Genomic DNA, 18326 nt, shown 5'->3' with positions numbered 1-18326 from the left:
CAGCACAGACCCACAGAGCTCAAACACTGCCCTCCGCCCCAAAGTCACCTAACACAGGGGGTCAACACCCACCCCTCGGTGCTGACTCAGAGATACCCGACCCAGACAGCTCACTGCCGTCACAGCGCCCCCTGTCAGGCCCTCCAGCACAACAGCATCAGCCCTCGTCACAGAGGAGCCTGAGGTAGGTTTACTCATCGATTCAAACGGCAAATTCATTGATGTAAATAAACTCTTCCCCCGACACAAAGCTGTTAAACTCTGGTGTCCCACCACTGACAAAGCCCTGGAGCTCCTGACAGAATCCCAGCTAGGCCGGCCCAGTCACATCATAATCCACACGGACACAAACGACCTGCGGAGCCAACAGGACCGATTGTCTGACTCCCTCAGAACCGTTGTGGAAAAGGCTAGAGAAACCTTCCCTAACTCAAAAATCATCCAGTCCACTCTACTCCAGAGGAAAGATTTCCATCCAAATACAATAAATAAAATAAACTCTAGCATCTCCAGACACTGTGCCCTCCTGCCCAACATATACTTGGCCCACCATCCAGACCTGGACACCAACTGCCTATATTACCACGTCCACCTTTATAAGAATTTGTTTTATATCATTTTTGCAAAGAGACTCAAAGATGTTGCTTTAAACAGGACCAACCAGACAAGCAGAACCAGCCCTAACCCTGCCAACCCAATGAGACACACCTCAGGAAACTACATCCCAGCCAACACCTCATCTAGAGCCCCGACCAGAGCACCACCCAGACCTTCAGCGCCCAGAGCTTCACCTGACAGGGGTCCACACAGAGCGTCAGCGCCCAGAGCCAATCCGTACGGACAGAGACTGTTCTATAACAGCCCCAGCGCTCCAGCGGCTGAAGCCCGTCCCAGACAGACAGACCAAGCTACGCCCAAACTGTCAGCGGAGGAGCGAGCCAAACTAACACTGAACTCCACGACATCCAACAAATGCTGAGTATCATCTGCTCTCACTTACTCACACACAGTGGGCAGTGGTAAAAATAAACAAATAAATAAAAATAACAATTCTATTTACCAAGCCACATTGTTAGTGTAAGTGTACGTGTAAATTAAAATGGATTTGTTGATGTTTTTGAGTTCCTACCATAACATAACTTCCATCATTCATTATTATTATTATTAGTAATATTTATTTTTACTCTCTTGTATTTTTGTATCATTCTCTTTTCTCAAAATGGCAAACAAATCATTCAGATTTTTGATGAAATCACTTAGTTTTTCCACATGGAATATTCAAGGTCTAAACTCCTCAGTCTTTGGCCTAAAAAGTAGACATTCTGACTTTATGAAAGATCTTGAAGACATAGATGTTATCATCTTACAGGAAACCTGTTGTAGAGGAGATGTGTTCACTGGCTGTCCCTCAGGATACAGAGAGATAATATTACCATCAGTTAAACTCACATCAGTCACACAGGGGAGAGACTCAGGAGGGATGATCCTCTGGATTAAATTTAAATTGGCCATAGAATTAGTTAAAAGAGATCAATACCACCCGTGGCTGAAAATACAAAAAGGAATAATATCAGCATCTCAGCCTGTTTTCCATTGTGACATATATATACCCTCCCTCGAGTCTCCGTATTTCCAAGAGGAAACTTTTTAAAACATTGAACAAGAAATCAGCCATTTCCAGGCCCAGGGAAATGTGCTGCTTATGGGTGATTTAAACGCTAGAACCGGAAAATAATTAGATTTCTTAGAATCACAGGGTACCAGATTCCTCACTGGCAATAACAACTTGTACCCTTCTTACCCCGCCAGAGAAAACTGTGATCAGACAGTGAATTCCCACGGACGGCAGCTGCTGAAGCTCTGCCGAGGACTGGCTCTGTACATCGTCAATGGAAGACTTAGAGGAGACTCGCTCGGCCGATACACCTACAGCTCAGCTCTTGGTAACAGCACTGTAGATTATACCATCACAGATCTACACCTTTCCTCTTTGAGAGCATTCACAGTCAAACCCCTGAAACCTTCCTCAGACCACAGCCAAATCACAGCCTATATAAAGCAATCTGAAACATCACACACACCGATTAGGACATCATATCACATGCACAAAATTATGTCATTCAAATGGACAGAAAACAGTGCCACTAGCTACAGCAATGCTGTTGAATCTCCAGAAATACAGTCCCTCTTACACTCTTTCCAAACACAGGCATACCCTAAAAATCAATTCGGCATCAATCAGGAAGTACAAGATCTAAACAACATATATTTACAAAACAGCACAAAAAAGTCATTTGACCACTGTTAAACCAAAGAACAAATGGTTTGATTTGGACTGTAAGGCTCTGAGAAAAAACCTCAGAATTTTATCAAATCAAAAACACAGACAACCAGATAATCCAGAGCTCCGCCTTCATTACTGTGAGGCACTAAAACTATATAAGGCAACACTCTGGCGGAAAAAAGCAAAGATCTTGCAAAACCAGTTTGTAGAAATTGAAAAATCTCTAAATTAACACAAATTTTGGGAAAAATGGAAATTATAATCCAAACCAAATCCATAAATTCTGGCCATCCAAGATGGGGAGACATGGAAAACTCATTTCCAAGAATTATATAGCCCAACTGAAATTCAAAATTCTAATCAAAATGAAATAATCAATAAACTAAACAATTTATAAAGAGTGATTAAAGCAAATCAAAAACCCCTAGATTTCCCCATAACAATGAAAGAATTGGAAGATAAATTACGGGTCCCTGAGCCCAAGAAAGCCTGTGGTGTCGACAGCATCCTGAACGAGATGCTGGAACACACCGACCAAAGCTTCAAACTGGCCATGCTGAAACTGTTCAATGATTGTCTGTGTGTCGGGTTCTTCCCTGCAATCTGGAACCAGGGCCTCATCGGCCCCATTCACAAGAACAGAGACAAATTAGACCCCAACAACTACCGAGGCATCTGTGTGAATAGTAACCTGGGGAAGGTTCTCTGCAGCATCTTAAACACAAGACTATTACACTTCTTTTCGAAACACCTTTTCGAAAAATGCCTTTAGTAAATGCCAAATTGGCTTTCTTCTAAAATGTCGCACATCCGATCACATTTTTACCTTACAAACACGAATTGTCAAATATGTACAGTCAGGTCCATAAATATTGGGACATCGACACAATTCTAACATTTTTGGCTCTATACACCACCACAATGGATTTCAAATGAAACGAACAAGATGTGCTTTAACTGCAGACTGTCAGCTTTAATTTGAGGGTATTTGTATCCAAATCAGGTGAACGGTGTAGGAATTACAACAGTTTGCATATGTGCCTCCCACTTGTTAAGGGACCAAAAGGAAAGGGACAATTGGCTTCTCAGCTGTTCCATGGCCAGGTGTGTGTTATTCCCTCACTATCCCAATTACAATGAGCAGATAAAAGCTCCAGAGTTCATTGCAAGTGTGCTATTTGCATTTGGAATCTGTTGCTGTCAACTGTCAAAATGTGATCGAAAGAGCTGTCATCATCAATGAAGCTAGCCATCATTAGGCTGAAAAAACAAAACAAACCCATCAGAGAGATAGCAAAAACATAAGGCGTGGCCAAAACAACTGTTTGGAACATTCTTAAAAAGAAGGAACGCACCGGTGAGCTCAGCAACACCAAAAGACCCGGAAGACCACGGAAAACAACTGTGGTGGATGACCGAAGAATTCTTTCCCTGGTGAAGAAAACACCCTTCACAACAGTTGGCCAGATCAAGAACACTCTCCAGGAGGCAGGTGTATGTGTGTCAAAGTCAACAATCAAGAGAACACTTCACCAGAGTGAATACAGAGGGTTCACCACAAGATGTAAAGCATTGGTGAGCCTCAAAAACAGGAAGGCCAGATTAGAGTTTGCCAAATGACATCTAAAAAAGCCTTCACAGTTCTGGAACAACATCCTATGGACAGATGAGACCAAGATCAACTTGTACCAGAGTGATGGGAAGAGAAGAGTATGGAGAAGGAAAGGAACTGTTCATGATCCTAAGCATACCACCTCATCAGTGAAGCATGGTGGTGGTAGTGTCATGACATGGGCATGTATGGCTGCCAGTGGAACTGGTTCTCTTGTATTTATTGATGATGTGACTGCTGACAAAAGCAGCAGGATGAATTCTGAAGTGTGTTGGGCAATATTATCTGCTCATATTCAGCCATATGATTCAGAACTCATTCGACGGCGCGTCACAGTGCAGATGGACAATGACCCAAAGCATACTGCAAAAGCAACCAAAGAGTTTTTGAAGGGAAAGAAGTGGACTGTTATGCAATGGCCAAGTCAACCACCTGGCCTGAATCCGATTGAGCATGCATTTTACTTGCTGAAGACAAAACTGAAGGGAAAATGCCCCAAGAACAAGCAGGAACTGAAGACGGCTGCAGTAGAGGCCTAGCAGAGCATCACCAGGGATGAAACCCAGCGTCTGGTGATTTCAAAAAAGCATTCGATACAATCTGGCATGAAGGATTATACCTAAAACTCATCGACAGTGGAATAGAGGTAAGTTTCTATGATTTGATCAAATCAATGTACACAGCGAGCCATTGTGCGGTTAAAATTGGAAACCAAAGAACCAAATTCTTCCCCCAGGGGCGTGGAGTGAGACAGGGATGCAGTTTAAGCCCCACCCTGTTCAACATTTACATTAATCAATTGGCCAACATATTAGAACACGCTCCCTTTAAAGGTCTCACTGCACACGACACAGAGATAAAGTGTCTTCTCTACGCAGAAGACCTGGTCCTCCTATCGCACTCTGAAGAGGGGCTTCAGAACAGCCTGAATCTGCTGGAGGATTACTGTCAGACCTGGGCCCTGACGGTCAACCTCCAAAAAAGAAGAGTAATGATGTTCCAGAAACGCTCCAGATCTCAGGGACCATCACACACATTCACACTATCACACAGAACCATTGAAACCACAAAAACATACACTTACCTCGGTCTGAAAATAACTCCAACCGGTAACTTCACTTTGGCTGCGAATGAACTCAAAGAGAAAGCTCAAAGGGCTTTCTATGCCATAAAAAGATCCATTAAAATTGACATCCCAATCCAAATCTGGCTCAAACTTTTCAAAGCAGTAATTGAACCAATTGTTGTATACGGCTTTAAGAAAAGTACACAACCTATTGGACAAACACAACTAAAAACCAGCACAAACTGGAATGTTATTCGGCACTAAATCGTGAATACACCATAGCAAGCTACCTGAGCACAGTGAGTGATGTGAAACTCAGGAAAACACTGACGAGGTACAGACTCAGTGAACACAGTCTGGTCATAGAGACGGGCCGGAGAAGACAGACCTGGCTCTCTCGTGAGGACAGACTCTGCTCACACTGTATGATGAGAGTGATGGAGACAGAACTGCACTTCCTCACAGAATGCCCAAAATATAAAGACATCAGAGAGCATTACTACCCCAAAATTAATCAAATATTCCCCCAATTTAACTCCTTTAATCAGACCCAAAAACTCAGATTCATTCTTGGTGAAGAAGCCAAATGTTGTCATGTAGCTGCAAGATTTGTATCTTCTTGTCATCTCCTATGGGACAGCCAGAGAGAAACAAACAGCCAGTAAACACACACATGTATATAATGTATATAATGTTCAAATTTATAAGTTCAGTTGTTACAAGTTTTTCTGTATAATCATTTTTTATTTTATTTATATCTTTTTGTCTAATTACTATTGTTCCCTGTAGGATTTAGTTTAGATTCTATGTTTGTCTAAATATTATTGTTCCCTGTAGGATTTAGTTTAGATTCTATGTTGTTTTAATGCTCTGGCAATACAAAATGTACGTTTTTGTCATGCTAATAAAGCTTTCTGAATTGAATTGAATTGAATTGAGAGAGAGTGAGCGAGAAAATGAATGAGAGAGGCCGAGAGACAGAGAGAGAGAGTGAGTGAGTGAGTGAGTGAGAGAGAGAGAGAGAGAGAGAGAGACTGGGAGAAAACTCAAGAAGCTCAAACCTGCTGCAAGATATGTCAAGTCCTGCCACGACCAAAGAACAACCAGCACAACACAACACAACACTGACAGGACAACACACACAAACTGACACTATCACCCTCATTGAGAACTTTAATTAAAACTGTCTTTATGTTTATATTGAGATGTATATATATAGATATATATTTATTCTATTTTATTTTTTATCTTAATCTGTATTTCTGCATGTTTATATTTAATCTTGTGCTTTGACAATGTAAATTTTCTTTTATCATGCCAATAAAGCTCCTTTGAATCTTGAATCTTTGAATCTTGAGAGAGAGAGACAGAGAGAGAGAGATAGTCAAGCTTTGCATGGTGAGGAGTGCTGACTGCTGGCACACACAATACGGGTCTGTTCACATTTTGTGTCTATTGCGCGGACAAAATCTTTATTTGAAATGTAGATGATCATCTTTTCTCATCATCTGACGTGGTGGCCGAGGAAAGTAGTGGACGACCGGCCAAACTCACACTTAGCCGGGTTGAGGATGAGACCATGCTAATTGACCGGCCGAATAGCTGCCTGAGATGCGTCAGGTGGGCGTCTGCGGACATGTTGGCCATGAGAATGTCGTCCAAGTAAACAAATAGGAATGGCATGTCCCTCCATAGTGGGCTGAAACGGCATCTGCAGGAATTCTAAAAGGTCAAAGGGTGTGATGACTGCTGTCTTGGGGACATCCCGCGGATGGACAGGCACCTGGTGGTAACCGCGCACCAGGTCCACCTTTCAAAAGATGGTGGCGCCAGCTAGGTGGGCAGAGAAATCCTGTATGTGCGGCACTGGGACCGGTCGGGGGTGGTGGCATTGTTCAGGCAACGGAAATCACCACAGGGATGCCAACCGCCATCAGCCTTGGTCACCGTGTGTAGGGGGGAGGCCCACAGGCTGTTAGAGCGGCGCACGATGCCAAAGTGCTCCATGGTAGCAAACTCCTCCCTGGCGATCGCGAGTTTGGCAGAGTCGAGGCGCCGGGCTCGTGCATATGTAACCGGAACGCTCCGCACCGAAGCGGGCCTCGAACCGGGTCGGTCCGGCATGGGAGTCGGGCACTCTAGCGAGGAGGCTAAAGACCGCAGTCTCTAGCGTCTGTCGCTAGAGTGTCCTTGAGTCCGGGGAGTGAGGTTTACATACTGCACAGCACTTCACTAGCTTGCCTCCGTTACACATAGACTGGGGGGCCAACCGTGCTGATGTAGTGCTCCACGCCATGCTTAGCCACCGCTGATGAAAACGTGGGCGTGGTGATGTCAGGGAACTCAGCAAGCAGGCGTTGATACAAGTCCCCGGTGGCAAGTGTGTTCGACAGACAAAGCGCCCCTACCCCTCCAAGTGTGCAGGGGTACGAAGCAAAAGACAGGGCATCGATAAGGCGGCAGTTTGTAACATCCACCAACAGTCTGTAAGCACAGAGGAAATCCGCCCCCAGGAGCGACGTAGATACAGCGGCCATTACGAAATTCCAGTCGAAACGCAGCCCACCTAAACACTCTTCCACATACCTTGTGCCATAGGTTCGAATGGGTGTGCCGTTGGCGGCGTCCATCGGGGGGCCATGCCCGCCAGCCACAGTGTCTACAAGCATTGCGGGCAGGATGCTGCATTGAGCCCCACAATCGACCAGCAGCGCCCGGCCGGACGAGGTGTCAGTGTTGATAAACAGCTTGCAGTCACGGCCAGCGCCCATAGCTGTTAATGAGTGCCGGCCATGGCTTTTCCTGGCTTAAACTGCAAGGCTGGCGACACTGCTTGGCCTTGGCCCCAAACCTGGAATAGTAATAACACCACCCGTCCTCACGCTGTCGGCGGGCCGTCACGGCAGCTGTAGTGTCCAGGTCATCCTCTGGGGAGCCAAGCGGGCCAGACATTTTCTGGGGAGGCAACAGTGCATGGACAAACTGCTGTCGGTTGGCGAGGAAAAACCCTGTCTGCCTCCACAGCCAGCGCCCAGTAGTTTCTGGAGGAAGGGAGGGTTGAACTGGCCAGCGCGGTGCGAACAGGTACCAGAAGCTGCCGCAGAAAAATGTGCGCGAAAAGGAACAAGGGATCCGCCGCGCCCAGAACAGCTAACATCCTCTCTATTAACTCAGACGGCTTGCTGTCGCCAAGGCTGTTCAGAGACAGCAGGTGGGCTGCTTTCTCCAGCTCCGACAGTTCAAAAAGTTTCAATGAGAACATTTTGAGTGCGTTGTATTTGCCGTCAACCGGAGGAACCTCTTACAGCGCCATAGCCCTGGCTGTCGTCGAGGCATCCAAGGCTGCTACTACGTGGAAATATTTTGTAACGTCCTGTTATTCCTCTCAGCTGGAACTGGGCCTCAATGTGTTGAAACCACGGCCGTGGGTTGTGCTGCCAAAAGTCTGCTAATTTGACGGTGGTGGCGCAGGTAGCAGCAGCACACTACTGACGTGGTGTGACATAATTCAGCCGTATCCTACTCGCGTCAGGGTCACCAATTGTGGAGTATAATAAATTAGGAGACAAGAGACGAAGATGCGTCGAGACAGCTTTACGCTCCACTTTAATAAATCACACTCTGAACAGCAAGTGAGGACAAATACAACCACGCACATCAACCAACGGAACACAACACTCGAACTAACTCCTCCCTCCCTTAAAGGTACAGTACCTTGGTGAATGTCTCTTCAGTAAACTTGTGGTTTGCCACACACTAATCATTTTATATAAAAATCATGTGCTCACAATGCCAAGATCATGCAGTCAAAAACAGTTATATCTTATATAAAATAATTATTTAAATTTCGGGCTCCATCGGTAGACATTCACACAGGGCTTCGCGGTAGCTGGAAGAACTGACATTGGCTGTTCTTGCTATGAGACTCACGTGAGAATTGTCCTCTGTCAGGCGTCAACGTTCGTGTAAACATAAAAATCACAAAGAAAATTAGCAGGGAAAAGTTTTAACACAGTTCCAAGTAAGAAAGGAAGGAGGCAACTTTTATTCAAATAAACAAACCACTAAACGAAAGTAGAATGCCACACAAACATAATAAAACATAACAAAAAATCCAGGCCTGGTCCTCTCTCATCGTACACTTCTGTCGCTCATTCTTTTATGCTTATGATCTCCTCCGTGGGAGATGTGAGACCGATGCAAAACGCAGCTGACACTAATCACTTGCGTTCCCTCACTTCTCTAACCTGAACATTTGTTTGAGTATTCAATTAAAAATGTCATTAAAATCTTTTAAATTACTCATCTTAACCATTTAGTTTAATATATGATTCAATTAATTCATTTAATTTATTTATATTTAATATCTATATATGTGTTTGTGAGTAGCAATTATGTGTGTACACACACACACACACAAATAGAGTGTTTGGGGGGGCTACGATTGTCATATTTGTACGTGGGGGGCCCAAGGAAAAAAGATTTAGCAGACGCTTACAAATGAGGTAAACACGTAAAACGGAGGTAAACTGACACAATAGTAGCCTTTCAATTCATGAGTACAAGTTTTGTTGAAATGTTGTGAACTGATTTTACCTCACATAATAACGGTCTTTAATTAAATCATGAGTAACATAACAGGTGTTTTATTAAATATTTACAAAATTGAAAAACAAATGCTGATTAATCATAAAACTGCTGTAATACAATGTACTGTAATACAAGTTTTATATATATTACTGCACAAACTCCAAAGAGCTTATTGGTAAAGCAGTGCAGCTGGTGTTTGAATGAGAATCACCCCTTCAACTGATGGACTCCAGTCTACACTCATGATGAAATAAAGTTTGTAGCTCAACACCTGAACTCTTGATGATAAAACATCACTGCTCAGGGAAATAATGCCATGATTGTTTACTTGTTGTTTCAGTTTAACATGAATTGTTTAATTCAACTCTTCTGACCCCAGTTTACAAAAAGTCCTGTTTTAATGAATGAATTATAATAATCTCATTTATTTTGTCACACATATTTTCATGAATAAGGACATATGTGTTATTTATGTGCAGTTTGTTTTTCTGCTGTTATGAGACGCCGATGTGTTAAATATCTTCATACACCGTTTGACATTAAACACAAAAGTCTAAATTGAACCAGTAATGCGTCTTCAGAAAATAACCTGCAGATGTTTGGCAGTGAAATGAGACCGAGAAGAGATGTTGGCAAGCGTGTTTCTTCTGGGATGAAGGATTTCTCTGTTGAAGCGCCACATGTGTAATGCGTGTGTGACACGTGTGTTCACATCTTCAGCTGTTTCCATTACTTTTAAACTGCTGTCATGAGATGTTTCTTCTCATCACCGCTTCTCTATTTCATCACATCTGCATCTTTCATGAAGAGGCCAAACCAACAGAGAGATTGTGATGACGCATCCGGGAGAGAGAGAAGATGGTCTTCTTCATGCTGGTATTTATTCAGCAGGCGTCTCACTGAGAATTGTGTTTAAGTATCAAATATCAATGTGAATCTACTGTGACATCTTGCCCCGGCCTCTCTCACATCTGAAAAACAGCCCTCAAGATTCTCTCTCTTCATGTGTTTACACACACACACACATGAACACTTCAGTGTCTCTGTGAACTTCTTCTGTCACATCTACAGACTGTGGTGACTCAAGTTTATCTGATATCTATATGAAGACCTGTTTCACACATTTTAGAATAACAGTGAACAGTAACCTTTCCCAACCCGAGAGGATTTTCACATCCAATCTGTTTATAAACGTCTTTCATTAATTAAGATTTTAGTTTTGTGATGAAAATAAAGGTGTTTTACCCTTCAGGTCCAGGTTCCGTGCGCCGTTGGAGTGTTGAGTGACGGTGCGAGAGTCGATCTTCAGCGTGTGGACGTTATTCGTATCGCGGGACACCACCACGTTATGCCACTGGTTGTCATTGAGAGGCTTCTCTGAGTTTCCCTTCATGAGCGACGGCCCGTTACCCAAATCAAACACGTAGTGAATGTACCTGCAGAAAAGCAAAGATGACATCACTTCCTGTTCACTTCAGCATCATCCACGCACTCATATCTGAGAGGGAAACAGACCCTTTCACGAGCTCCACCACGATGAAGTCGCTGCCGTCTCCGCTGTTGAAGAGCACCAGGCCGTCGCTGGTGGTGGTCTTAAACTGAAAGAACAGGTGCATGGAGGCGTACGCCTGCAGCGTGGCCAGCGCCAGGTAACTGGCTTTGTTTCGAAAGGTCACGGGGTCGGCGATGATGTGCCGCATGCCGAAGCGAGCGTTCAGCTCACAGTACGAGATGTCTCCGTTCTTGCACTGGTCCAGATACGGCACGCTGTTGAACATCAGACCCTGCAGGTGCCCGATGAAGTTGGACGGGACCACCGAGATGAACCTGCGCTCTGTCATGATGCCCGTCTCCATGTTGTGGAACTCCAGACGGGTGTGATCGCCCGTCATCTGACCTGCGCACACACACGGTCGTCATCTCTCCTTCATGAACTTGTGTGTTTGTGTGTTGTTATTCATCATCATGTGAATGTCGTCAATAATGTGTGTTTACCTTCCACGGTGATGTTGTCCACAGACAGCTGCAGGTTTCTGCCGCGCCGGATCACTTTCACTGAGTGCCAGTCGTTATCATTCAGCTTCTGCCCCGCTGTCAGAACCTCTGGACCCTTACCTGCACAACAACACACCCGTCAGACACACAACACACTGAGGAGATATCTGCACAACAACACACCCGTCAGACACACAACACACAACACACACACACACACACACACACTGAGGAGATATCTGCACACACACTCGTCAGACACAAAACACACACACACACACTGAGGAGATATCTGCACACACACTCGTCAGACACAAAACACACACACACACACTGAGGAGATATCTGCACACACACTCGTCAGACACAAAACACACACACGCACACACTGAGGAGATGTCTGCACAAACTCCTGTCAGACACACAACACACACACACACACTGAGGAGATGTCTGCACAAACTCCTGTCAGACACACAACACACACACACACACACACTGAGGAGATATCTGCACAACAACACACCCGTCAGACACACAACACACAACACACACACTGAGGAGATATCTGCACACACACTCGTCAGACACAAAACACACACGCACACAGTGAGGAGATATCTGCACAACAACACACCCGTCAGACACACAACACACAACACACACACACACACACACTGAGGAGATATCTGCACAAACTCCTGTCAGACACATAACACACACACACACACTGAGGAGATATCTTCACAACAACTCACCCGTCAGACACACAACACACACACACACTAATATTTAATTAAACATAGATACTAAAAAATGTAATAATTACACAATTCAAACCATACAAAAGACTATTGAAAACATATAGGATCAATTACAAACAAAATACAAACAATAATAAGATCTCTAGCAGACATAAGACTCTAGTGTTAACCAATCTGAGAACTCATTAACCAATTATTCCTATGAACCCTAAATGAAGCATATGATGATTTAAGATTGTGTGCGTGTGTCTGTGTGTGTGTGTGTGTTTCAGTGGACTTTAGAACCACATTTATTGTGACCTGTAGAGAACATCTGAATATTTATTTTCACTGTTTTAAAGTTCTTCACTTAAAAGTCCTTCACTTAAAGTTCTTCACTTAAAACACTTTAAGTGTCTCTGAGATTGAAAGTTTAATCTTTATTATTGTTAATATACTGCAGGTTTTGAATAAAATAGATCAATAATGAAACACGTTCACTTTTAAAAGAAAGAAAGTAGATGAGAATCAGGATGTTTCCAGTGCAGCGGTCTGACAGGGAATTCTGGGTAATGGACTGAAAATAATCCTCATGACACATCAGTTCAACTCCATGTGAAGAGGAGAGCAAGTGGAGATATCGCCGTGGAAACCCATCACACGCTTCATCACTGTGACTTCTTCACACGGCCAACACAAAACAAAATGTGACGTCCGTCTCGCTCACGGATGAATGAACCCTCACCGGTTCACAACTTTATATCACTTAAGTTCTACTTCTGATGTACACAATGAGATCAGAGCAGGACAAAAGCTCTTTCTTTCATACGTTACACTGATCAAATACACACAAGCTTACACTGATCAAATACACACAAGCTTACACTGCTGAAATACAGAGAAAATAAAGATTGAGATCTTTGAGGAGTGATGGGAACACAATCATCTGTGAGACTGAAGAGTTTCTAACACACTCAACACATCTGATTCATGCTGTCTGCACTGATGGACACTTGACAGACACACACCACATTACACACACCTACACTACACACACTACTCACACAACACACACACACACACACATACACACACACACACACACACACTACAAACAACACATGCGGATGCTCACGTGCATGTGCACACTCACACGCAGATGCGCACGCACACACACACCACATGCCGATGCAGATGCGCACGCACACACACATCGCAGACGCACACGCAGATATCGCCTTCATTTAATCCTTCGAGATCTTCCTTTAATTGACATTCACACCATCATTTTACATGAGAATGTTAACCTGTGTGTGTGTCATCACTTTGTGTGTTCACACTGTTAGTTACAAAAGACATCTTCAAAAAGAGAGAGAACTTCAACTTGTGTGTGTGTGTCAGTGTGTGTGTGCGTTTGTGCACGTGTGTGTGTTTGTGCGCGTGTGTGAGTGCGTGTGTGTCTTTGTGTGTGCGTGTGTGTCTGTCTTTGCGTGTGTGCTCGTTTGTGTGTGTGTGCGTGTGTGTTTGTGCACGTGTGTGTGTTTGTGCGCCAGTGTGAGTGCGTGTGTGTGTGCATGAGTGTTTGTGCACGTGTGTGTGTGAGTGTGTGTGTGTGAGAGTGTGTGTGTCACTTACTGAGGTTACAGTCTATCCTGATACAGTCTGGTGAGAGAGAGAGAGTGAGATGATGAGAGAGAGAGAGAGAGAGAGAGAGAGAGAGAGAACAGTTTACATCCTTCAAAGTTGATTCTGCAGACAAACATTAGTGTGGGTCACCATCCGGGGACACCAGCTTGAGTCAGCGAGCCCTCCGTCACCACAGCAGATCACATCATCATCATCATCATCTGCAGGAGTTGTGTTCCTCTCAACATCACGAGGGCTCGCTGGACACCTCAACCTCACCACCAACACAACACCTCTCATCATTCACCTCATCTCTGGTGACTCGTGTTAGTTTCTGGACGTGATTTGTGTTGCGCTGGCTCTGAGGCTGAGGCGCATCTCAACGTGTCAACCGCTACAGAACAGTGAAGACAAACAGCCGGGGACTGTCTCATCTTTCATCTGTCAATCACTGTCACGTTTCTCTGATCTACAGCCGTCTCAGTTACATTAAACACAGAACTGAAGCCTTCACAGAATTAATGACATCATGTGTCTGTGGTCCAATGAGACGGTCCCTCACTCCAGCTGTTTGTCACAGAGTCGCAGACGGACACGCCATTGAAGGGACGAAAGGTTCCGTCATCAGAACCAGAAGAGATGAAGGAGAGACAGAAAGAGAAGCAGCGAGATGATGATGGGTTGTTTGATGGCTTTCCCAGAATGCACCACTGCTCTGTGTCATTCTCCTCTCTGTCGATCTGAGAATCTCATCCCAGCCATTAAATCTACAAATATTGATGTATAAATATATGTTCTTCTGGGACTATAGCTAGCAGCTCAGTTCATGTTACACCAGCTGATGTGCTCACAGTCCTTAATGTATTCTCATAAATAATCAACGTTAATTTGAGCAGAATTCATGTAGCGATTGAGGCAACTCGTCGTCTTCTGTAAAAATACTAGGGATGCAACTTTAGGATTTTTTGGGGTTGATATCGATTTTAACAAATAACTATCTCTAATTCCAATACCATTATTGGTCAATTGCATACTGTACTACACAATATTACAGTTGAAAGAAAAAGTATGTGAACCCTTTGGGCTTACTTGGATTTCTTCATAAATCGGTCATAAAATGTGTTCTGATCTTCATCTAAGTCACAAAAATAGAGAAACACAGTCTGCTTAAACTAATACCGCACAAACATTATACGTTTTCATGTTTTTATTGAACACAACACGTAAACATTCATAGTGCAGGGTGGAAAAAGTATGTGAAACCCTAGACTAATGACTTCTCCAAGAGCTTATTGGAGCCAGGAGTCAGCCAACCTGGAGTCCAATCAATGTGATGAGATTGGATGTGTTGATTAAAGCTGGCCTGTCCAATAAAAAACACACACCAGTTTTGAGTTTGCTGTTCTGAAGAAGCGTTGTCTGATGTGAACCCTGCCTCACAGGTAGCTCTCAGAAGACCTACGATCAAGAATTGTTGACTTACATAAAGCTGGAAAGGGCTACAAAAGTATATCTAAAAGCCTTGATGTCCATGTGTCCACGGTAAGACAGATTGTCTACAAATGGAGAAAGTTCAGCACTGTTGCTACACTCCCTAGGCGTGGTCGTCCTGTAAAGATGACTGCAAGAGCACAGCGCAGAATGCTCAATGAGGTGAAGAAGAATCCTAGAGTGTCAGCTAAACACTAACAGAAATCTCTGGCACATGCTAACATTTTTGTTGACAAATCTACAATAAGGAAAACATTAAACAAGAATGGACTTCATGGGAGGACACCACGGAGGAAGCCACTGCTGTTCAAAAAAAACATTGCATAGAAGTAAATCAACAACAGAATGGCTTCAACAGAAGAAAATACGCCTTCTGGAGTGGCCCAGTCAGAGTCCTGACCTCAACCCGATTGAGATGATGTGACATGACCTCAAGAGAGCGATTCACACCAGACATCCCAAGAATATTGCTGAACTGAAACACTTTTTTAAAGAGGAATGGTCCAAAATTTCTCCTGACCGTTGTGCAGGTCTGATCTGCAACTATAGGAAACGTTTGGTTGAGGTTATTGCTGCCAAAGGAGGGTCAACCAGTTATTAAACCCAAAGGTTCACATACTTTTTCCACCCTGCACTATGAATGTTTACATGTTGTGTTCAATAAAAACATGAAAACGTATAATGTTTGTGCGGTATTAGTTTAAGCAGACTGTGTTTCTCTTTTGTTGTGACTTAGATGAAGATCAGAACACATTTTATGACCAATTTATGAAGAAATCCAAGTAAGCCCAAAGGGTTCACATACTTTTTCTTTCAACTGTAGCTAGTTTTTCTGCATTCAATTGATTTGACTTAACATGAATTGGATCCATTTAACATTTTAAGAGAGGCACAAGTGTAAATGTGCCTCAATGTTAGTTAAGATAAAAATAGACAATCTTCAAAGGTGATGTTTGCTATCCAATATTATTCTATTAAAAACATTAACTCAAATTTGACTTAAAATTGAACATTTCTTTAATCAATTTTAATAAAGTCTTTGTTTTTGCTATTTACAGTCATTATTTTGCTCAGAGAATAACATTAGATATTTTCTTACATCCAACACATTGCCTCCCTGCCTTAATTTTTTTATCTGTTCGCGTCCACAAATGCTAAAGAGTCCAGTAAAGTAAGTTAACGTTACACAAAACCACACCACACAACAGCAGCTGAATAATTATTAGCGCTTTGTATAGCACAATTTGAATTTCATAAGCTGTTCAGTGCTACTTTCTATCTGTGTGTTCCACTTCACTAAAAAAGCAGCGCCTTAATAAACCGATGGTGTCTCTAATATCGGCCGCCGATACTTCGACGCATCCCTAAAATACTACAGATATAAACATCTGAATAAGAGACTCTGGATCATGTGTGATGTCTCCCTCAGCGGGTGGAATGTGTGAATTACACCATTTGATTAGTTTGATCAGAGAGGAGAGAACACGGGGCGAGAGAGAGCAGGCGGCTCAGGACTGAACCCAAAGGAAGAAAGAGAAGTGACAGGAGAGGGTGTGTGGAACCGAGCGAGCGGGTTACCGAGGTTGACCGTGAGTTTCACTCGTCCTCCGTCCAGCTCCAGACGAAGAGTGTCCGCTGATTCTTTGGAGGTGGTGGCCATGAGCAGCCCATACGCCCTCTGAGACATGAAGCGCAGGGCCACGTCTTCAGCTTCCGTGTGCATTGTGCTGGGCATGATGATCTTCAGATACATGCTGCCGTCATAGCTCAACACCGTGGCCTCTGTCACAACACAAACACACAAGAACGTGAGGAAACATGAGGATGAGAGCGACCTTTCAGCAGACCTGTGAAAACAAATTTCTTATTTCCGCAGAACACAAAAGAAAATATTTTGAAGAAAGCCAACTCCATTCACTTCTAGTGTATGATCACAAAACCAATGCAATTGAATGGGATCCAGTTAAAAACATTCTTCGAAATATCTTCTTTTGTGTTCTGCGGCAGATGGAACGAGTGAGTAAATGATGACAAAATTTCTATTTTTTGGAGAACCGTCACTTTAACTTCTCAAGCGACGGCTCGTGTGATTGGACAATACTAAACCCACCCTACTGCCAGAGATGATGAAGTCAACATAGACACGCCAAATCTCTTTTGGAAGGATCCATTTTTAGCCAAGACATGATTATAAATGATTATATCACCCACCAGGTGATATTTGGCATATTCTGGCACTAATTTGGATGTAATCCTCTGTGTGAACACAAGGTGGCAGAAGAGTTCATAAACCAAACTCACCAGTCACAGAAAATCAAACGGCACATCTGCCTGTTCAAAGAGGTGAAAATAAACACCTAATAAAACACAATAAATCTGGCTTCTCTTGAACTCTATTTGCAGAGAAAACATGTTTTGCAGAATCTCTCACAGCACCAGCTGTTCACGCTTTGAAATAATAAACATTACTTTACAAAATAAAGCTGTAGGGAGAGAGAGACGATCATGTCATGTTTCAGATGATGTGATGAATCTGGTAGTGTCATTATGGCGCTCAGATTGTATCGTTTCTTTGCGTGTTAATTGCGCGTGGAGAACGTTCATTCATCTTACGTGTGTGCCTTGACTCATTTTAAATAGCGCACATAGGCTACACAGATATATGTACAGCTTCTTGTAGCCTGTGATGGGCTTGTGCAACATGTCACAAAGGTCGAATCATTTCAAATTGGTTTCTTGAACATGACAATGAGTTCACTGTACTAAAATGGCCCCCACAGTCACCAGATCTCAACCCAATAGAGCATCTTTGGGATGTGGTGGAACGGGAGCTTCGTGCATCACACAAATCTCCATCAACTGCAAGATGTTATCCGATCAATATGGGCCAACATTTCTAAAGAATGCTTTCAGCACCTT

General features: G+C 43.5%; 1 protein-coding gene across 6 annotated transcripts in view; it reads right to left on the bottom strand.

Moving 5' to 3' along the window:
* nrxn2b (neurexin 2b) overlaps positions 1-18326 on the bottom strand; it is a 401147-nt gene that overhangs the window by 146977 nt on the left and 235844 nt on the right. For all 6 annotated transcript variants that reach the window (XM_056746323.1, XM_056746365.1, XM_056746355.1 and 3 more), the window contains 5 exons: positions 16986-17189; positions 13926-13952; positions 11548-11667; positions 11068-11449; positions 10798-10988 (listed from right to left, as the gene is read on the bottom strand). In XM_056746323.1, the coding sequence (XP_056602301.1) occupies positions 10798-10988; positions 11068-11449; positions 11548-11667; positions 13926-13952; positions 16986-17189 (924 nt within the window). The remainder of the gene's footprint in view (positions 1-10797; positions 10989-11067; positions 11450-11547; positions 11668-13925; positions 13953-16985; positions 17190-18326) is intronic.

Source organism: Triplophysa dalaica, chromosome 1 (genome assembly GCF_015846415.1).
Source record: "Triplophysa dalaica isolate WHDGS20190420 chromosome 1, ASM1584641v1, whole genome shotgun sequence".
NCBI lineage: Eukaryota > Metazoa > Chordata > Actinopteri > Cypriniformes > Nemacheilidae > Triplophysa > Triplophysa dalaica.
Note: the sequence above shows the minus strand (reverse complement) of the source record. Positions and strands in the feature narration are given on the sequence as shown.